Source organism: Xiphophorus hellerii, chromosome 22 (assembly GCF_003331165.1).
Source record: "Xiphophorus hellerii strain 12219 chromosome 22, Xiphophorus_hellerii-4.1, whole genome shotgun sequence".
NCBI lineage: Eukaryota > Metazoa > Chordata > Actinopteri > Cyprinodontiformes > Poeciliidae > Xiphophorus > Xiphophorus hellerii.
The window spans coordinates 2,122,811-2,145,356 of NC_045693.1; the positions used below are offsets into that span (position 1 = coordinate 2,122,811).

General features: G+C 42.2%; 1 protein-coding gene across 3 annotated transcripts; it reads left to right on the top strand.

Moving 5' to 3' along the window:
- The first annotated feature begins 227 nt into the window (after positions 1-227).
- On the top strand, positions 228-22,546 carry LOC116712762 (protein NLRC3-like). 3 transcript variants are annotated; one of them, XM_032552595.1, is made up of 9 exons: positions 237-484; positions 3,272-3,516; positions 3,732-3,766; positions 4,041-4,322; positions 9,481-11,230; positions 13,346-13,525; positions 14,522-14,695; positions 16,584-16,736; positions 17,201-17,430. In XM_032552595.1, exons 3-9 carry the CDS (start codon positions 3,739-3,741, stop codon positions 17,214-17,216), a joined length of 2,583 nt encoding a protein of 860 aa, XP_032408486.1. In that variant the 5' UTR covers positions 237-484; positions 3,272-3,516; positions 3,732-3,738; the 3' UTR covers positions 17,217-17,430. The 3 variants fall into 3 exon arrangements, with proteins under 3 accessions (XP_032408487.1, XP_032408486.1, XP_032408488.1); XM_032552597.1 differs by lacking the exon at positions 14,522-14,695 and adding an exon at positions 15,868-16,041 and having other exon boundaries at positions 239-484; positions 17,201-17,429; XM_032552596.1 differs by lacking the exons at positions 14,522-14,695; positions 16,584-16,736; positions 17,201-17,430 and adding exons at positions 13,800-13,801; positions 22,377-22,546 and having other exon boundaries at positions 228-484.

Genomic DNA, 22,546 nt, shown 5'->3' on the forward strand with positions numbered 1-22,546 from the left:
CCAGACCCTTCTAGTTACTGGGAGAACTTTCACTGCTTACAACATTAATGTAAGCTGATTTTATTTGACCTGATAAAAGTCAAAATGAGAACAAATAAACGTAAATCATTTGGTTAAGCAATTAAAATGAAGAATATCTGTAGTTACGATAGTTCGCCACCAGAGGGCAGTGAGCGCTCATAATCCACCATCAGTTTGTTCTGCTGGTTCATGAAAAAAGCTGCTCAGCTTCAGATCTGCTCCACTAACAGCAAAACAGAAATACTGAAGGTTTTCCATCTTCATTCTATTTTTCTTTAAGTCTGTTAAATCCAACTGAACTGTTCATATTTATTCGTATGACTCAAACTGTGATCCTAGAAGAAAACACAAGTTACGTGACATCCTGTGGAAATAGGAACTGAAAACTAACGTTGTTCTCCTTTTTGAGATCAGCCTCCAATTGAGCGGAGGATGGAAATAACGTGTTGACTCGTTAATACAGGTAAGAGTTGCCGCTCCGGGTCCCTCCGTGTCTGTCTCGGCTCTCTGGAGCCTTCCTAACCGATGAAACCACCGAGGCTCCCCGGGGTTCGGCCACCTCAGCCTGGGTCACTCGGCTTTCATGGGGTGGGGTCCCTGCAGCAGAGCTCTGTTTACTTTATTAAAGGCCTGACAAGGACAAAAATATTGAACAAAACATAAACACACATCTTAGTTACTATGCAGTTAACCCGATGAACGATCAACTCTATGAAATAACTTTTTAAAGCTCGTTTCAAAACAAGTTTTTTTCTTTTTAGCTTTTAACCCAGAGTGAGTTAACATCTCTGTCTTAATGCTGCACTCCTGTGATGTTCTGATTTATATTTTTCTATTTTATTTTTTGTTTTCATTTTTGTGCAACACTTTGGTCAGATGCTATATTGTATTTTAAGTGCTTTAGAAATTAAGTGGTACATTATGGCAGCAGCATCTAAAGCTGATCTGTTTGTGTGGAGCAATAATGACCTTCTCAGATTTAACCTAAATAAACTGAGAACTTAATCTAACTTTTACAGTCCATCAGTTCTTGCTGCAGCGACTCTCTGGTGTTTTAACCTAAAAACCAGAACAAAAACATTGTAAACTAGTTTCCCTGCTTGTTGAAATCATCAGAAAGTGAAACACATCACTCCGTCCCTCATCAGTCTGGGGTTCATCAGAAACTGATGTTTCTCTTGTCTGTAGATCAGAACCGGCTTTAAGCAGTCCACAGATTTCCTCTCTTCCTCCTCACTGAGTTCCATCTTTTTCCAGGTTTTCCTCTGGTTGCTCCTTGAAGCAGGAAGAAACTCTTGGTCTCTCAAAAAATGCTGGAAAAATGCATCCAGAACCAGATTGACCCTGATCCAAAACTCAGTAATTTTCTTGCTTCATTTAGCAACATTTCAGACAAAAGATTTGCTATCGGCCAAAATCAGAATCAGCAGGTCAAAAAAAAAGAACAAAGATTTAAAGTCTGACTTTAAATCCAACGCCATAAAAAAGTATTTACACTCTTTAAACATCATCATATTTTCATTTCCCATTTAATATGGTATTTTTAAGACCAAAACAAAGTATTATATTAAATATATTATATCAGTATTCTTTAAGCTGTTGCATAATTGTGACATGGAAGGAAACTGATAAAAAGTTTTCGGATTTTCAACCAAATCAATCTTCATGTCAGTCCAGGCCGCAGGTGGTTCAGTTGAAAGCTGATCAAACTGTAAAGAAGCAACAGCGCCCTCTGGAGGGACAACAATCTAATGACATCAGAACATGTTAGATCAAAGCATCAGAAATTCACTTCCTGTGGTTCTTGATTCTTCATATGCAGCTTATTGATCTTGAGATAAAAAAAAATTTGGAACCAGGATCTCAGGTTCAGGCTAAGTTAACTCAGAGTTTATAGAAGCAGAGTTTGTTGAACCTTCTTTAAGAACAGTGATTATTCTGGACACGAACACGAGAATAATTGACTTTGAATGTTTAGGTTTTAAGATAAATCAGCCCTGAGAGGTGATGTCTGCTGTAATCAGCTCTGAAGATGAACTAATTATCAGGAATCTCAATCTGTCCCATCACCCAGTGGAACCAAAGAACCACAGATTACACACTCCTGATGGTGTTTGTTGAAGGAAGATTGATTTTATTGAGTCATATTGCAATCAGCTGTTATCTCCTTACAGCAGGTAGAGATGTTTAAAGGAAGAAACATTTGGAGCTCATATATTAATCCTCTCATTATTGTCAGACTTCAGAGACAGTTAGTTTTCTGTTTTCATGAAGGTCTTATTGTTCCACTGAGGAGTGGAGGAATATTTCAGGCTTCAGCAGGTTTCAGCGTCTCAGATTAATCCCCGATCCATCTGTGATTCTCCAGTGTGAGAAACTGAAGACAGTGATTTATCTGCATGTCTGATTTAGTCTCAGGATTCAGATGTACAGAGCTTCAGTTCATGCTCTTTTTTTCTAGCCCTCAGTCAGATCCGTGTACAGTTGGTTCTTCTAAAGGAAAGAGTTCTGGTCTACAGCTCTGCTGGAGGGGAAAAAACAACCTAATGCCTTTTCCCCTCCTGTTAAAGTCAGTCTGTTTGACTCTGCGATACTTTTATTGGCGAGACATCAAACTTTGAGGTCTGGACCCAAAAATTCAACATTTTGATAACTTTTTTTATGTTTAATTGGCTCTAATGGTCTTTATTTGATAGTTAATTGACAGGAAAGAGGGTAATGAGAGAAGGAGAAGACGTGGTAAAGGTCGCCAGGCTGGGAATTGAACCTGCGATGGCCACATTGAGGACTAGGGCCTCCATATCTGGGTTGTGTTTAACCCCTGTACCACCACAGCACACCCCAACATTTTGATAACTTTTAATCCTCCAAGGTTAATAGACATACCTAATGTATGAAGCCAATGAATCTAAATTCCTTTGACTTTGTCAAAATTCAGTATGTGTGAAATGTCAAAAATGACCTTTGACCCAAAACAACTGACATGTTAATTTTTAGATACTACCTCCAATAGTTTATTTCCTGTCTTGAAGGCTTTGTGTACCAAATTTCAAATATTTTTATTATGCCGTTTTGATTGGGTTACCTTCAGGGAGGGTTGGATAGTTTTTGGCCACGCCCCTTTTTAATTCCACTGAGTTCTTCAGTTTGGTCCCATTCACCAGTTTCATCAAAACCAGTCAGCAGGATGTAACTCTGTCAGTCCAAATTCGTTCCTCTCATCCCTCTGTGTCTCTTCCTCATCACTCAGAGGAAGACTGCAGAGACGGTGAGGACAACTGGTCATGTGAAAACTAAACACCCGAGTAGGAGGCCAGATGTATTTCTGGAGGAGCTTTCTTCAGCTGATGCTAGGGGGAGCAGCAACACAATACTGTCCCAATGGCAACAAAAAAAATTAAAAATGTTTAAGTTTTCATTTCAGCCTAAAGGAAATCTGATCCTAGAATGACTGGCAGTAAGATTCAACCCTTAACAAGAACACAGAAAAATTTGGTAAGTTAGTCTTTATTTCAGGTTTTCTGTAAGGATCAAGGATCAAGTTTTCATAAAGGTATATTTTAGTTTGAAGAATTAAAGAAATATTTTTTTGGTGGTGTGTTGATGATTGTCATGTGATTTAAATGAGTATTTTCCATCTCTAATCCAGTATTTTTAGATTCTTTTCAGTCTTCCAAAAAGACCAAAATAAATTATTTCATGTTTTCCAGATAAAAGATGGCGCAGCAGCAGGAAGTGAATTTTGGTAAGTGATCAGAAACAGAAATTTACCATCATAAAGAAACAAACTGACCAATCACAGCCTGTGTTGCTGCTATGTGATGAACAACAGCCTGAGTATGTATTTATTGTTTTCATGGTATTTATTGTTTTCATGCTTCCTGTTCAGTGAAGCTCTGGTGGAAACATTGTGAGCTTCTGTGAAACCTGAATGTAAAAACTGAAGATGAATAGTTGATCTTCATCATGTTTTTCTGACGTTGGTTTGAATTCATCCTGTTTCTGATTTCTCTCTGCAGAGGAAAAACTTTTCCAGGTTCGCATTGAGTTTGTGGAGAGAGTTTCTGAGGAGATCCTGGATCAGATTCTCGATGGCCTTGAGGCAGATGGCATCTTTAAACGTTTGGAGAAAGAGGAAATACTTCAGAAGAACCAAACCAGAGCAAACAAGGCCCGCCACACCATCGATGCTGTGAGGATGAAAGGACAGAGAGCCTGCAGATTGATGATCAAACGTCTTCACTTTATAGATCCTGCCCTGTCAAATCAGCTGAGTTTGTTGTCCAACTCCTCTGATTTAGGTTAGTCCCTTCACCAATCATGACTGAGTGGAAGTGAACTCATCCAACAGTGACTAACTACAGTTATAGCAAAAAATAAATAAATGGAGCACTATGGTTGGACACCTCCTGCTGAGCTGTAGGTCAAAGACTATGGAAAAGTTTTCCTGCAGATTGGCAGGAGGCGACTCCTAGTGTGAAAACACTTCGAATGTTCAGCATGATGTTTGTAGTCAGTCAAATTATCAACAAGCAAAGCTACACAGTTACTGCTCTATAACTCGTTTTCTTCATAATTTGAATGTTTCAAGTTTCTGCAAGGATTTGTTTTTTTCTCTGTGTTAAGTTAGATTTTTGTGTCGTTTTCAGTTAATTGAGTCTCCTGTCTACTCCGTGATTGTTCCCAGCTGTATCTCGTTCCCTGATTACCCTCTGTGTATTTAATGCCACCTGTGTTCCATGTTCTTTGTCTGCCTTATCCAATTACACCTTTTTGGTTGTTTCCATATGCGAATGTTGATCTAGAGGTTTATAAAGAAATGCAGGTTAATAAAGATAATAACTGGGTAAGTTTTGTAAATGACAGAATTAAGAATATGTATAAATCCTTTATAATTATATATGCAGCTGATTCAAAAGATTTAGTTTCAAATACAACAGGATTGGCTTATGCTATTCCTGAACTAGATGATACAAAGAACATCTAACCATTTTTCTGTTTATACAGTGGAAATGTTAGCGATACTGATGGATAACAGTGGGTAGAGCAAAATAAAACTGAAAAGGTTCTTATATGTTCAGATTCATTATCATCACTAATGTATTTTTTAAATATCTCATTTGAAAGTCATATGGAGTTGGTATATAAAATTTATGAAGTTATATTTAGAATGACACAAACTCAAATAAAGATTAAGTTTATGTGGATAGCAGCTCATAAAGATATAGAAGGGATGAAATGGCAGATCATTTAGCTAAGATGTCTTTAAAACAAAGTAGAATTATGGAAATAGCGTATTGTAAATCTGAAATAAAATCAATTATCAATTATTACCTCTCCTTGGGCTGCCACCTTATCGTGGTGGAGGGGTTTGAGTGCTCCAATGATCCTAGGAGCTATGCTGTCTGGGGCTTCATGCCCCTGGTAGGGTCACCCAAGGCAGACAGGTCCTAGGTGAGGGACCAGACAAAGCGCAGCCCGAAGACCCCAATGATGGATAAGAACATTGGACTTGGCGTTCCCTCGCCCGGACGCGGGTCACCGGGGCCCCACTCTGGAGCCAGGCCTGGAGGGGGGGCACGATGGCGAGCGTCTGGTGGCCGGGCTTTAACCCATGGAGCCCGGCCGGGCTCAGCCCGAAGAGGAAACATGGGTCCCCCCTCCCATGGGCCCACCACCTGTGAGAGGGGCCAAAGGGGTCGGGTGCAGTGTGGGATGGGTGGCGGCAGAGGGAGGGGACCCTGGCGATCCGATCCTCGGTTGCAGAAGCTGGCTCTTGGGACGTGGAATGTCACCTCTCTGGTGGGGAAGGAGCCGGAGCTAGTGTGTGAGGTTGAGAGGTTCCGGCTAGAAATAGTCGGTCTCACCTCGACACACGGCCCTGGTTCTGGAACCAGCCTCCTTGAGAGGGGCTGGACATACTTCCACTCTGGAGTTGCCCAAGGTGAGAGGCGTCGGGCAGGAGTGGGCATACTTGTTGCTCCCCATCTCGGCGCCTGTACGTTGGGGTTTACTCCGGTGAACGAGAGGGTAGCCTCCCTCCGCCTACGGGTGGGGGGACGGGTCCTGACTGTAGTTTGTGCTTACGGGCCGAACGACAGTTCAGATTACCCACCCTTTTTGGAGTCCTTAGAGGGGGTACTGGAGAGTGCTCCTCCGGGGGACTCCCTTGTTCTACTGGGGGACTTCAACGCTCACGTGGGCAATGACAGTGAGACCTGGAGGGGCGTGGTTGGGAGGAACGGCCCCCCCGATCTGAACTCGAATGGTGTTCTGTTGTTGGACTTCTGTGCTCGTCATGGATTGTCCATATCGAACACCATGTTCAGGCATAAGGGTGTTCATATGTGCACTTGGCACCAGGACACCCTAGGCCGCAGTTCGATGATCGACTTTGTCGTCATTTCATCGGATCTGCGGCCGTATGTCTTGGACACTCGGGTGAAGAGAGGTGCGGAGCTGTCCACTGACCACTACCTGGTGGTGAGTTGGCTCCGGTGGTGGGGGAGAAAGCCGGTCAGACCTGGCAGGCCCAAACGTGTTGTGAGGGTCTGCTGGGAATGTCTGGCGGAATCCCCTGTGAGACGGAGCTTTAACTCCCATCTCCGGCAAAACTTTGAACACGTCCCGGGGGAGGCGGGGGACATGGAGTCTGAGTGGACCATGTTCCGTGCCTCCATTGTCGAGGCGGCCGGTCGGAGCTGTGGCCGCAAGGTTGTCGGTGCCTGTCGCGGCGGCAACCCTCGTACCCGTTGGTGGACACCTTCGGTGAGGGATGCCGTCAGGCTGAAGAAAGAGTCCTACCGGGCCTTTTTGGCCTGTGGGACTCCGGAAGCAGCTGATGGGTACCGGCAGGCGAAGCGGCATGCGGCTCGGGTGGTTGCTGAGGCAAAAACTCGCGCGTGGGAGGAGTTTGGAGAGGCCATGGAGAAAGACTTCCGTATGGCTTCGAAGCGATTCTGGTCCACCATCCGGCGTCTCAGGGGGGGGAAGCAGTACGGCACCAACACTGTTTATAGTGGGGATGGTGTGCTGCTGACCTCTACTCGGGACGTTGTGGGCCGGTGGGCAGAGTACTTCGAAGACCTCCTCAATCCCACCAACATGCCTTCTATTGAAGAAGCTGAGCCTGGGGACTCTGGGTTGGGCTCTCCAATCTCTGGGGACGAGGTCGCCGAGGTGGTTAAAAAGCTCCTCGGTGGCAAGGCTCCGGGGGTGGATGAGATCCGCCCGGAGTTCCTTAAGGCTCTGGATGTTGTAGGGTTGTGTTGCTTGACGTGACTCTGCAATATCGCATGGACATCGGGGGCAGTTCCCCTGGACTGGCAGACCGGGGTGGTGGTCCCCCTGTTCAAAAAGGGGGACCGGAGGGTGTGCTCCAATTATAGAGGGGTCACACTCTTAAGCCTCCCTGGCAAGGTCTACTCAGGGGTCCTGGAGAGGAGGGTCCGTCGGATAGTCGAACCTCGGATCCAGGAAGAGTAGTGTGGTTTTCGTCCTGGTCGTGGAACACTGGACCAGCTCTACACCCTCGGCAGGGTCCTGGAGGGTGCATGGGAGTTCGCCCAACCAGTCTACATGTGTTTTGTGGACTTGGAGAAGGCGTTCGACCGTGTCCCTCGGGGAGCCCTGTGGGGGGTTCTCCGGGAGTATGGGGTACCGGGCCCTTTGATACGGGCTGTCAGGTCCCTGTATGACCGGTGTCAGAGTCTGGTCCGCATTGCCGGCAGTAAGTCGGGCTCGTTTCCGGTGAGAGTTGGACTCCGCCAGAGCTGCCCTTTGTCACCGATTCTGTTCATTACTTTCATGGACAGAATTTCTAGGCGCAGCCAAGGTGTTGAGGGGATCCGATTTGGTGGCCTTAGGATCTCATCTCTGCTTTTTGCAGATGATGTGGTCCTTTTGGCTTCATCAGATCGTGATCTGCAGCTCTCGCTGGAGCGGTTCGCAGCCGAGTGTGAAGCGGCCGGGATGGGGATCAGTGCCTCCAAATCCGAGGCCATGGTCTTGAGCCGGAAAAGGGTAGAGTGCCTTCTCCGGGTCAAGGGGGGTGTCCTGCCCCAGGTGGAGGAGTTCAAGTATCTCGGGATCTTGTTCACGAATGAGGGAAGAAGGGAGCGGGAGATCGACAGGCGGATTGGCGCAGCGTCTGCTGTCAAGCGGGCGCTGTACCGGTCCGTCGTGGTGAAGAGAGAGCTGAGCCAAAAAGCGAAGCTCTCGATTTACCGGTCGATCTACGTTCCCACCCTCATCTATGGTCATGAGCTTTGGGTCATGACCGAAAGAACGAGATCGCGGATACAAGCGGCCGAAATGGGTTTTCTCTGTAGGGTGGCTGGGCTCTCCCTTAGAGATAGGGTGATAAGCTCAGTCATCCGGGAGGGACTCAGAGTAGAGCCGCTGCTCCTTCACATCGAGAGGAGCCAGTTGAGGTGGCTCGGGCATCTGGCCAGGATGCCTCCTGGACGCCTCCCTGGTGAGGTGTTCCGGGCACGTCCCACCGGGAGGAGGCCCCGGGGAAGACCCAGGACACGCTGGAGGGACTATGTCTCTCGGCTGGCCTGGGAACGCCTCGGGATTCCCCCGGAAGAGCTGGAAGAAGTGGCTGGGGAGAGGGAAGTCTGGGCCTCCCTTTTGAAGCTGCTACCCCCGCGACCCGACCTCAGATAAGCGGAAGAAGATGGATGGATGGATGGATATTAAGAGCAAAATTAAATCTGAATGGCAACAATTGTGGGAGGAAGGAACTAAAGGTCTTCACTTATTTCATATACAAAAGAAAGTAGGGAATATAGAAATATTAGGAGAAAATCGAAAAGAACAAGTAGTAATGACAAGATTGCGGCTCGGACACTGGATTAAATAGGAAATATGATGTAGAGACATTAAAACTTATTAAGATATTAATTAAACGTAAAATAAATAAAGCAGTTATTACATTTTTGAAGGAAACAGGATTATATATAAGAATTTAGATTAAAGGAAGATACTCTGGTCCACACACCATAGTAGATGGCGATAATACATCTTAATGTTAGATGTCACCCGCCAGTAAAAATCAGAAAGAAGAAGAAGAAGATGTTCTTTGTCAGGTCCTTGTCGTATCTGTCTTGTCAAGCTGTCTGGTTACGTCTGTTACTACTATCTTGAGTTGAGTTTCCAGTTGCTACCAGTTTTTTTAGCCTTCCGCTCTTTATCTGTGCTGCCTGGACTTTAGATTGTTGCTTTTTCTGTATTCATCATTAAATCATTGTTTCTTCATTTTCTACCTGCGTCCTCATCGTCTGCCTCACATCGCGCATCATGACAGTTTCTTCCAAATGAAATCCTCGTCATGGTCTATAACTGGAACGAGATCTTTGTTTAAACATCCTGATATAGAAACAATCAAATTAAATTTCAATGAATTGAATCTTAATTTGTTCAAGTGTTTCATCTTGTGTCTTTATCTCTGTTCAGATTTTGATGATCGATGTCAACATGACCTCAAAGAGTCTCTAAAGAATACCTTCGAATCTATCTATGAAGGCATTGCAATACGTGGAGAGAAAACATTTCTTAATGATATTTACACAGAGCTCTACATCTTAGAAGGAGGAACTGGAGGGGTCAACCAGGAACATGAGGTCAGACAGATTGAAACAGCATCCAGTAATCAAGGAGCAAAAATAAAACGGGAAAACATCTTTGAACCCAACCCTGCTAGAAAGCAACGGATCAGAACAGTGATGGCCATGGGAGTGGCTGGCATTGGGAAAACACTGTTAACACAGAAGTTCACTCTGGACTGGGCTGAAGGCAAAACCAACCAGAACATCGACTTCATATTTCCATTTACTTTCAAAGAGCTGAATAACTTGAAAGAAGAAGTTTTCAGCTTAGTGGAACTGATTCATCACTTCTTTGACAATATTAAAGATGCAGGAATCTGCAACTTTAAAAAGTTCCATGTTCTCTTCATCTTCGATGGTCTGGATGAGAGTCGACTTTGTCTGGACTTCAAGAAGAATCCAGTTCTGACTGATGTTAAAAAGTCCACTTCACTGGATGTTCTGCTGACAAACCTCATCATGGGGAAACTGCTTCCCTCTGCTGTCCTCTGGATAACCACACGACCTGCTGCAGCTAGTTTGATCCCAGATAATTCTATTGACAGGGCCATAGAGGTCAGAGGGTTCACTGACCCCCAGAAGGAGGAATACTTCAGGAAGAGATTCAGAGATGATAAGGAGAAGGGCGACAGGATAATCTCCCACATCAAGAAATCAAAAAGTCTCCACATCATGTGTCACATCCCAGTCTTCTGCTGGATCACTGGTAATGTTCTGGAGGATGTGATGAAGATCAGAGAGGGAAGAGAGCTGCCCAAGACCGTGACTGAGATGTACATAGAGTTCCTGCTGATTCAGCTCACCATCAAGGAGGACAAGTATGAAGAAATAGCTGAAGAAGATCCAGAGAACAGGAAGCTGATTGAGTCTCTAGGAAGACTGGCTTTTGATCAGCTGCTGAAGGGAAACCTGATCTTCTACCACAAAGACCTCAAACAGTGCAGCATCAACATCAAAGATGCTGCATTGTTCTCGGGAGTGTTCACTCAGATGTTTAAAAAGGTGAGAGGGATGCGCAACGTCTCAGTCTACTGCTTTGTTCATCTGAGCGTCCAGGAGTTTCTGGCTGCAGTCTACATGCTCCACTGCTTCACCAGCAGGAACTCAGAGGTGATCAAGACGTTCCTGGGAGAAGAATACAGAGAAACATCTCTAGATGGGTTCATGAAGGAAGTCATGAAGAAATCCCTCAGCAGTATAAATGGCCACCTGGACCTGTTTGTCCGCTTCCTTCATGGTCTCACTGTGGAGTCCAACCAGAGCCTCTTAGAAGACCTGCTGGGTCAGACAGAGAACAGTCCAGAAACCATCCAGAGAATCATCACCAACCTGAAGGAGATGAACTCTGATAGAATCTCTCCTGCCAGATGCATCAACATCTTCTACTGTCTGGTGGAGATGAACGACGTCTCATTTTATCAGGAGATCCAACGGCTGCTGGATTCAGGGAAGGAGCTCTCAGAGACTGACTGTTCAGCTCTGGCCTTCATGCTGCAGATGTCAGAGGTTCTGGATGAGTTGGACCTGGAGAAGTACAACACATCAGAATCAGGACGAAAGAGACTGCTTCCAGCTGTGAGAAACTGCAGAAAGGTTCGGTGAGTTCAGATATTTTCATTGTGTGAATGCTGATTCAGCTCTATAGTCCTCCTGTTTCTTTTTCTTTCTTCAAGTTGCTTCTGTTTTTTGGCCTTTAACTATTTCCTTCATCCTTTGGACTATTTCAGCCATGCAAACATGTAAACATTCAGCTCATCCAGGACAGCTGCAGCTTTTGTTGAAGCTGTTAGCTGTCCTCCATAAGGACTTGGAAGACATGAGCTACAACACTTTAGACATCCCAGCTTCTTCTAGTTACTGGGAGAAATTTCACTGCTTCACCATGAAAAATGCTGCTGGACCCAAACGCTCTGTGTCCTCCAGGGGTTTTGGTCTTCAGCTCTTTAGGAATTTAGCAACAATTTCTTCTGAGATGCAAACCTTTGTTCCTCTGAGACAATGGACAGACCACTGCAGAGACATGTGTCCCTCTTACAACCAGTTTGTCCCAGTTCCTCTCAGATCATCTCAGATCATCAGTCTGAGAGGACGTGTGAAGGAAAAATTTAGTAACAATGTTTAAATAAATTTGAATGTACACTTTATGATGTTTTTATTAAAGGTTTGCACTCAGTTGCAGCTCAACAGGACATATGCTCTTTTGACCCTCCTCAAGAAGTGAAGAACAGGGTGTTCAGCAGTTAGAAATGTGAGACATTCTAAGGTGATGAGCCTAGTTTGTAGAAGTTCAGTTACTAGTATCTATTTAGCCATCAGCAGAGAGGCCTTTTTGGAGAAACGCCTAAAGTTGAGCTGTGAGTGTGTATGCAACTCTGCTCAACTGAAACTTACAGATAAGTAACGTATAGATTTTTACCTGACACTTGAGCCAGGGGGTGTGGCTAAGTAATGTGTGATGTATCCTATGTAAATGAGGGGACGTTCAGCCCCAAGTCAGAACTCATCCGATTCTCACTGAGATGTGAGCTTTGTATGTTTTCTCCATTTGCAAATGTTAATTCAAGCTGTGTTTGTTCTCTTTTATAGCTGATGCCACTCTGGCTAAATTAAAGCTGACCAGCATCATGATACTGGTCTGCTCCCAGTTTCCTCTGTGGCAGCATTTAATAACCTGCTGCTGGGAACTATGGTTCTATAGAACAGTGGTTCTCAAACTTTTTTCAGTGATGTACCCCCTTAAAAATATATTTTTAGTCAAGTACCCCCTGACACGGGCAAAACATTTTTGGAATAAAAAAGAGGTACAGTGCCTTCTTTTTCACTTTATCTGTACTTTCAGCAGCATTGCTGCTACGCTTTAGCCACGTCTCCATAGTTACAGTGTAATCATGATAACGACAGGTCATTGACGAGTGCCCTGGGTCCGTGGGTCAAACTAACTTGGTGGGGGGGTCCGTTTTATTTTAAAGGATATTGAAACTAAATACTGAATATAAAATTCAGTGCATGAACACACATTTATATTTTATCGAACTTTTTACAAAATAATTTTTCCCAAGACTTATTATGAGGAGCCTACTGATTTTTGAAAAGCTTCACGTACCCCCTGCAGTACCTCCACGTACCCCCAGGGGTACGCGTACCCCCATTTGAGAACCACTGCTATAGAATATACTACTATTATTAATGATGATGATGATTCTAGATGCTGCAGCAGATATTGGCTAAACAAACCCAGAGATGCCAGAGGTCCACAGCAGGCTGGACTTCCTGCTCTGCTCACTTCATTTCTAACTCACTTCCTGCTTGGTGGAAGATCTCAAGGAGTCAAATGGTCTAGTCCAAGTCCGAGCTGTGAGCAGTTCCTCCTCCTCTCCATCATCTCCAGTAGTTTCCTTCATTCAGGTCCTTTGAGGCTCTGATGCTGCAGCTCCATCAGATGCTGCAGAGAAAACTGAACTTTCCTTCACAGATGATAGAAGATCTTCAACATCTGACTGCAGCTGAAGGTCTGAGGACATGAAGCCTGGACCAGAACCAGAACCAGAACCTGGACTTTAACCAGGAACTGCACAGATTCTCTGTGGGGTCAAACTCAGTAAATTGAAGATCAGATGTTGATCAGATGATGACATCACTGTTATCATATTTTAGTCTGTTTATGATCCAGATTGATTTCATTAGAACTGAATTTATTTCTTCTCTAATCACAGACTTGGTGGCTGTTCGCTCCAACTGGCTGAATGTGAAGTTTTGGCCTCAGCTCTGAAGTCCAACCCAGATCTGACTGAACTGGAAATAAGTCGGATCATCATAGATGAAGGTGGAGACTCTGATCTGAAGCCTCTGCTTGAGATCCTGGAGAGTTCAGTCAGTAAAGTGAAGATTCTGAGGTTTGTTTTCTTTATTTATACAATAAAATCATTCATTTATATTTTAATATTTAGATTAATTAATAATTTCATTCTAATATATTTTCTTTTAAAACAACCTGTTTAAATGTCAGAATAAAATCTCTAAAACATTTTACCTTATAAATAAATTATTTTCTTATTTCAGACTTTGAGATTATTGAACTTTGTTTTTCAGTTTTTTTACTTTTAAATGTTTTTGACTGTTGAACAAAAATTAGTAAAATAATTCAAATGATGTAAATTAATGATGGAGATGTTTCAGTTTGGTTTGGTAAAGATTCAGATTGTTTTATTTCTCATTTCTGATTCTCATCTTTACATCCAGAATGAAATGTTGTTCCTCCAGAGTCGAGCCACAAACACTGACAAGTTCAAATCATCATTAATGACCAAATCTAAGAAATGACTGATTGTAGAAAAGCTAATCTAGATGAAATGAATGAAAGTGAGGTTTGCAGCAGCAGCAGGTTCCTCAGCTTTGTCCTGAAGCTGTGGTTCTGTTGGGCCGGGTCAGAGAGGAACCGTCCTCTTCAGTCTGACAGCTGTCAGTCGGTTGGAGCCTCGTCTCTGTGATGATGCTTCATCAGGTCACGTCTCCTTAGGAAATAATGGCCTCCATTGGCTTTCAGCAGCTTTAATAAGAACCCAAGGCCATTAATGAATAAACTGAGTGGTTCTGATCCAGTTACCAAGTCGGGTCTCCAGCTGGTTATCAGGAACGAGCAGAAATAGTTTCACCTCATCCAGGCTGCAGCTCATAGAAAACTTGAGTTCCTGTTTTGATCAAATGTTCTGGTTCTGCTGGTTTGGACTCTTTAAACCAGTTTGACTGGATCAGATGTTAGAATCAGTTCATCATGTTTCTTTTACATTCAGGCAAATTAATTTTCTACATTTTTATTTTTTATTTGTTCATATTTCAGTTTTAACCTGCATCCTGTTGGCTTCAGCTCACAACTTTTATTATTTATTCAGATTGAATAGCTGCAGTTTGTCAGAGACCAGCTGGACTTCTCTGTTCTCAGCTCTGAAGTCCAAACTGACCCATCTGACAGAACTGGACCTGATCAAAACCAACCTGGAAGGTTCTGAACTGAAGGAGCTCTGTGGTTTTCTACAGACTGAAGGCTGCAGGCTGGAGAGATTGGGGTATTTTAATTATATAATTATTAATATTTCTGTGAATAATTAGATATAATTGATCATAAATCAAATTAATTTCTTCTGTTCTAATAAATATTTTCTGAGTTTGTTCCTGGACTTGGATCCAGAGTTTAATTTAGTCCCTCTGTGTAACTGAGTTGGACCTGCTGATCTGAGGTCAGAACAGGACAGCATTCGGACCCCCAGTGTGTAGAAATCCCCCTCATGTGAAGCAGGTCAAAGGTCAAGCTGCAAAAAGAAAGAGAATGAAATCTCCCTTTATTGAAGTTCCACAAATCACACACTAGATAATTAATTAACAGTCCTACAGTAAATACTGACTTTGTGAAGGTTATGGTGTTAAAGTCATTTTGTTCAAACATCTTGATTCAGCTCTTATTTTGTAGGACAGGAAGTGAGATCTTACCTTTGTAATGCTTTGTATGCAACAAGCTTCAGCAGTTCACTGAAATCATTCTCATGTGGTTTACCTGGAAAATAGATTTAAAATGATTCATCTTCACAATCTGGTTTTTCCTTTATGATAATGTTCCCATTTCTGCAGCCGTCTCTGATGAAGGATTCAGAACTTGAACTAAATGACCCTCATCAATCTGACAGAGAAAAGGCTAAATATTTTCTAGTTGATAGTTCAGTAACTGAATCAGCACAAAATGAGAAAATGATCAACTTTCAGAATGTGTGCTGTAATGGATATTGTAAAACGCTGAATTAGACGGATTGAAATAAACCCGTTTACATCTGTTATACTTAGCAATGAGCTGCAGTTAAAATACAACCAGCAAGAAAACATCATTAATAGATTAATGAACAAAAACTGGAGACATAAAATATCTCAGTAGATAAATGATGGTACAGAGCAGTCGGCTAATACAGAGCCTGGAAGGAAACATGGAGAGAGAAAAACATCGACTGAGTTTAAGATCCTGAGAAACTTTTAGAAAAACTTTGAGTTTCTTTTTGGATCAAATGTTCTGGTTCTGCTGGTTTGGACTCTTTAAACCAGCTTGACTGAATCAGATGTTAGAATCAGTTCATCATGTTTCTTTTACATTCAGGGAAATTAATTTTCTACATTTTGATTATTTATTTATTCATATTTCAGTTTTAACCTGCATCCTGTTGGCTTCAGCTCACATCTTTTATTCTTTATTCAGAGTGCGGAGCTGCAGTTTATCAGAGACCAGCTGGACGTCTCTGTTCTCAGCTCTGAAGTCCAACCCGACCCATCTGACAGAACTGGACCTGAGCGGAACCAACCTGGAAGGTTCTGGACTGAAGGAGCTCTGTGGTTTTCTACAGACTGAAGGCTGCAGACTGGAGACATTGGGGTATTTTAATTCTATAATTATTGATATTTCTGTGAATAATTATATATAATTGATCATAAATCAAATTAATTTCTTCTGTTCTAATAAATATTTTCTGAGTTTGTTCCTGGACTTGGATCCAGAGTTTAATTTAGTCCCTCTGTGTAACTGAGTTGGACCTGCTGATCTGAGGTCAGAACAGGACAGCATTCGGACCCCCAGTGTGTAGAAATCCCCCTCATGTGAAGCAGGTCAAAGGTCATTCAACCCAGTCTAGAAAAGTGAATTCCAGCTCCTGGAATCTGACAGGAACAAATCAATAATCAATGATTGATGCTTCAACACTTTGATCAGAATCTGGATGATTTTACTGACTAAAATCCTCCAACACAATATGACCCAGTACCAGGTTCTGGTTCTGGTTCTGGTTCTGAAGTCAGCAGGTCTTTATTGAAGCAGCAGCTTGTTGGTATTAATATTGATGAGAATCTTTAACTGGTTCTGTTGGACTGGTTAACCTGCATCCTGTTGGCTTCAGCTCACATCTTTTATTCTTTATTCAGATTGATCAGCTGCAGTTTGTCAGAGACCAGCTGTGATTATTTGACCTCAACTCTGAAGTCCAGCCCGACCCGTCTGACAGGACTGAACCTGATGTACAACAACCTGAAGGAGTCAGGTGTTCAGCAGCTGAAGGATCTTGTAAATGATCTAGGGTAAGTAAATGTTTGTAGTGAGTCCAGCTGCTCTCAGCATATTGAACTAAACCAGTTCCTATCAAAGCAAAGATCCAGTGTTCCCAGTAAAACTGCAGCTTCTCAGTGGGAGGGGAATGACTCAGGCTTCCTGATTGCACACAGAGACAGCAATCAGCCAATCAGAGGAGCAGCAGCTTGCTGTGTTCCTGCGTTTGTGTTGGTGTGAAGATGAGTGTTGTTGCTGTGTCCATGTCTCCAGGAAGTCCAGCTGGACTCCAGCGTCCAGCCGTCCAACATGTCTAGAGACAGTGGTCCTCATTCAACAGGAAACAAGTGATCAGGTTCATCTTGGTCACAGCTCTGAGATCAGTCTGACTGCAGCCTGGAAACCATCAACTGGATGTGCTGCGTCACTGACTGCTGCTGGAGAGAGGCTGGAAACACTCACTGATCTGCTCTCTCCTTCCTTCTTCTCTCTGCAGGTTTGGATCTCTGTAAAGTTATACAATGGTCTCTGTGTCCTGCTGATCCTCAGAGGTTGAAGCTGCAGCAGTTTGAGTGTAAAGAGACTGACTGGATCATGATGATGACCTCTGACCTCCAAGATTTCCCTCCTGTCTATTTTCTCATGTTTGTCATTTAGTGTCTGATATTGTTTGTCTCTTTGGATCAATAAAGATCCAATTCAAACTGGGCTCCATTTAGAGGCTTCATGGAGTTTTGATCTGAACTGGATTCAACTGGAAAGTTGATCTTTTTTCTCTCTGATTCATTTTCATCCTGGAACCAGAAATGGTCTGAGAATGGAAACATGGGAATCATTTTCAGTTCAGCTTTGAAGCCATGAAAGACACTTCAAACCTCTTTTCTCTGCTGCTTCTTCCTTCTGCTGACATGAAAATGTTCCTCAAAGCTCCACAGAGAAAAAGATGCTTTACTGGAAACTGCAGAGAAACTTCAGCTTCCATCACAGAAACCAGTTGAACCAGTTTAGAACTGGATGTCCCACAGAAACTCTGATCTTAGAGCAGTTTTCAGGAACATCCAGAAAATATGTAAAAAAGATTTTACATATTTTCATATTTTTATGTTAATTCTAAAATCTAAATAATGAAGTTTTGCATCATAGTCATTGATTCTCAGCTTTAATTTCTCTCAGTTTGTTTTGGTTTTTACTTTTTTAACTCCATATTTCATGTTTTGAGTTTTCTAGAGAACTTTAGGACTCGATGTGTCACATCAGGCTCTTTACTGGGATTTTACTGGTTTATTCAAACCTCAGAGAATCACTGGGATAATGTGCTGATTGGTTCATGATTGATTTTCATATTTCTTCTAATGTAATATGGGTTGCTGGATGTTTAACGACCAAATAAAGTTTTTAAAAAATCTCTGTGTTTTTTCTATGCAGCTGACTGTGTACACATATAATAACTAAACCTTATTTTTAATCCTCCCTGCCATTTTTCTTTTTTTTAAGTTTTCACATTTAGTTTCAAAGCTTAAATTAGTAAAAGCAGAAACATTTCAAGTTGATTTCAGCTTTAAGCTACTAATTTAGCCAGCAGTTTATTTTTGCAGTATTAAGACTGAAGATGTTTTTTAAAAACAGATGAGAACTATTTTTTTCAATCCAAACTCGATTAATTAAATCAGCTATTGAATTAGATTAATAACTTGTATAAAACTGTCATTTCTGTCTGGTTGATGGTGGAGCAGATCCTGCAGGGGGCGCTCTGGGGCCTCAGTGTTCAGGTCGGTTACAGTCTCATCTCCCAGAATCTTCTGGTTCCTTCCTGAAATGATTTCCTGCAATAAAATGTTGGCTGGAAATGAGCAGAAAACTGAGAAAAACCAGAAAATGTTCAAATTTGAACTCAGAGTTTCACAGCTCAGATCACCATGGAAACAAAGAGAGGAAAACATGGAAGGAAAGGAGTTTAATGTCACCTGGAAGGGGGCGGAGCCTCAGGGGAGTCTGGGGGCGGAGCCTTATGAGAGTCAGCTCTAGTGAGGTTTGGCTCAGAACCGGGTCAGACTCCATGTAGCAGCAGAGCAGAGTCTGGATCAGGTGAGTGCTTTGGTTCTGGTCGGGTTCTGGTTTCCTGCTGATCAGAACCAACAAACTCTGACAGCAGATTTCTACAAACTCTCTTAAAGCTGCAGTTTCCAGTTGCTGAGCTGAACTGGTTCCAGTATCTTTACTGGTTCTGCTGCTCTCCCTCCTGATGTCAGAAACCTCTGACCTCAGAGACTCACATCTGGTTTTAGAGGAAGAATTGAGCTGAACCAGGAAAAACTGGTTTTCAGGATGAAACTGCAGATTCTGGTTCAGCTGCTGAAGAAAAGCTGAAAACTTCAATTCCAACTTTATTCCCAGTTGATCTGATTCTTTGCAGCAGCAGCCGGATCTTTCTGGAGAATCTCTTTAGACACTTTGTCTCCTGCAGAGCAACAACTAGCCTCTGATGACATCACCAGAGGCGACCAACCAACTAAAATCAACTAACTCTTAGTCTGAAGGTGTGACTACCTGCAGCATCACACCTGAACTGGCTGCTTTAATTAGATCCTCTGCAAGCAAACAGCTTCTTCAGGTGTTTACTAATAATTAATCAAAAATCGACTTTAGATTTCTGACAGTCTTAAAAGAGACAAATTCTGCTCCTCTGCAGTTTGGTTGGTTCAGTCAGTAAAGTGCTGAACTTTGAATCTGGTGGTTGTTGGTTCAAACTCTGGTCAGGAAAATGTGTAAAGATGCCAGGTGAGTATCTCATCTCAACAAGCCTAGAAATAAACTCAAAAGCTTCTTCAAGCTCTTTTTACCTTCAGGTAAAGAAAACATTTTATCTTCATACTGAGGAAAAAAATACAGTTTTTAAGCACTAAAGTGACTCCTGGTGGATTTCATGTTGAGCCCAATATGTGAAAGTTACTGAAGTTGAGCTGATTGAACCTCAATAGGTGATTTTGCTGAAGCTGCAGCTTAATGAAGCTGAAGAACAAGTGGAGTGAATCAGTGGAGAGACTTTCTGTCTGCAGCTTTGTAAAACTGAATTTATGTTAAAATGTCTTGCCATACCTCTATGGCTTCCAGAAGCCAGGCTGAGGTCTAAACTGTCGGGGTATGGCAAGCCGTTTTAACATAAATTCGGTTTTACTGCCATTACATTCCAGATATCTCAAATTGTTTTATGACTAAACGTTTTAGAGATTTAAGATATCTCTAACTACATTCCGACTAGTTAAAATGACGTCAGATTTACCTTTGAGTTGTATGGAGACTTCAGTTCAAATATCTACAATGAATTACTGACTATCTGAAATACACATTTCAGATATCTACAATTAAATTATGACTAGTCAGGAAGTAAATTCAAGATATCTAGATTTTAGTTTTGACTAGTCACAATTCTAATTAAAGATATCTCAATGACACCATAATTCAAATGATACCATAAATGTATTTTTGACTAGTGAAAACTAAATTATAGATATCTTAAAAGCAAATAATGACTAGACAAAACTAAATTAAAGATATCCTTATTATTGTGGATCTTGTCCTGTGCATTTGTGAATTATGAGACAGTTTTAGCTCCATAGAAAGCTGGAGCAGACATAAGCGTCAGCGCTCAGTTTCTCTGGGAATGATGATAATTCACAGCCATGGAGACATGAAGGGAGCGGCTGATCATCTGAGACAGCCCGGCCTGTAAACCGACACGATAAGCTTCTGATGGAGGTGAAGGAACTTTGATATTTATTCTGATTACAGCAAAAACATTTCACAAACGTAAAAGTTTTATCTTTGATTTGATGTTTTCTGTCCAGTTTGAGTCGGAACGCAGAGAAACTTGGACCAGATCTTCACGACTCCTTCAGTTACTGAAACATCATCCTCATCATGTGATGTCATTAAAAGTCCATCACAGCAGAACCTGGTTGCATGTCTCATCCCGGGAAAATAACCCTACACACATGCCCACACACACCTACACACACACACCTACACACCCACACACAACTACTCAAGATTAAGTTATTCAAGTGTCAAAGCTTCTGCATATTTTACATATGTTCTACATGGTGTCACACACACACCTGCTGCCATGAAATACCCACAGTCTCTCTCTCTCACACACACACACACCCTCACACACACACAGTATGTCTTTCTATTTTCACTGGCACTTTGCATTGACTTCCATTCATTTCTACTATCTGACCTTCACACTGTAAAAACTAAATCTCATTACAGTATTAAGTATTTTTGTTCTAGCTTCTAGTCTGAATATCTTCGTACATTTGAATTGAGACAAAACTAACTTACAATAACAGAAGTTCATTTTAAGTTAATTATTTCTCATTTAATTTATACATTTTCATATAAATAATTATGAAAAAGTTGCAGTTTCACTGGCAGATTATTTTACTTATGATAAGACATTTCTCCAAATTTTTTTATCAACATTAAAGCTGCAGTATGTAATTTTTATAATACATTTTTACATAAGTTGAAAATGTCTCTATGTCAAATGCGCCTTTATTTTGCTGGAAAGTTACTGATAAGTTAGTTTTGTCTTATTTCGGGTGTATTAAGATTTTTGCACTAGAAACTGGACAAAACTACCTGGTAATTTTTGTGTTTTTGCAGTGTACCTTTAACCGAACCATTACCAGTACAATCCTGACCCAAACCCAACCTAAACTCAAATCACCTGACCATTCCCAACAGTTTTTTCTTTAATTTAACTTTACCTAAAACTTAATTCACACCCTGTCGTCATGACGATGAAGCACCACTAACCCTGAACCTCTCATTTTCACATGCCTAACCCTGAAAATGGGTGTGCTGACATTCTGGACCGCATCGGCCGTCCAGACAGACCGACTGTCTGCTGCCAGGCTGATGATGAACATGTGGCCTGTAAATGCTGGACGTATTGATGATGTCAGCAGACAGTCATGGTTATAGAGGTTAAGATGAAAATATGGCAGTAAATTCCTGTTTTAACAACCACAGATAAAAATAGATAAAAATATCTATTTTTAAGTAAATGTGTTTCTTAAAAGTGACGGATTAAAGTCACAGTGAGCACCTGTTGCCCCGGACAAGCCCCCAGTAAGTCAGAATGACCTCTGACCCGCAGCCTGTCTGCAGTCGCACCGTAACAGCGTCGGTGTATTTATGAGTCACCAGCTTCAAGTGCAGTTGTTGACTCAGAACCTGAACCTGACGTTGCCTGAAACGGGCCACCAGCGTAGAACCCGCAGCTGATCGGAACCAGCAGCTGACTGGACTGTGCCGGACGCTACTGACGGATCTACAAAGCAGAAAACCCAGAAACAGACAACAGAGATGTTTAACCCGACGTTAGAGCTAATAAAATGATCCAAAAGAACCAACTTACAAACTGCAGAACCTGAAAAACAAGAAAATTCTCCTAGAATCTACTTATTAATTTAAATACATACAGTAAAATACAAATGAAAGAGTTGAAATGAAATAAAATAAAACAAAAATAATTACATAAAACAAATAAAACCATCTGGGGATGTAGAGCAGAACCAGAACCAGAAGACCTGAGAGGTCTGGAAGATTGAGACGACAGCAGATTTTAATCTGTGATTTATAAACTAATGAGCTTATTGTCTCAGTGAAGGACTGTAGAATTGGGTGGTGTAGAACTGGGTGGTGTCTCTATCCTCCTGGTTCTAGTCAGAACTCCAGCAGCAGCGTTCTGGACGGTTGGGTTGTCAATCATACCTGTGAAGACGCTGCTGCAGGAATCAAAGCCTCTAAAGAGAAATAGCCTGGATGAGTTTCT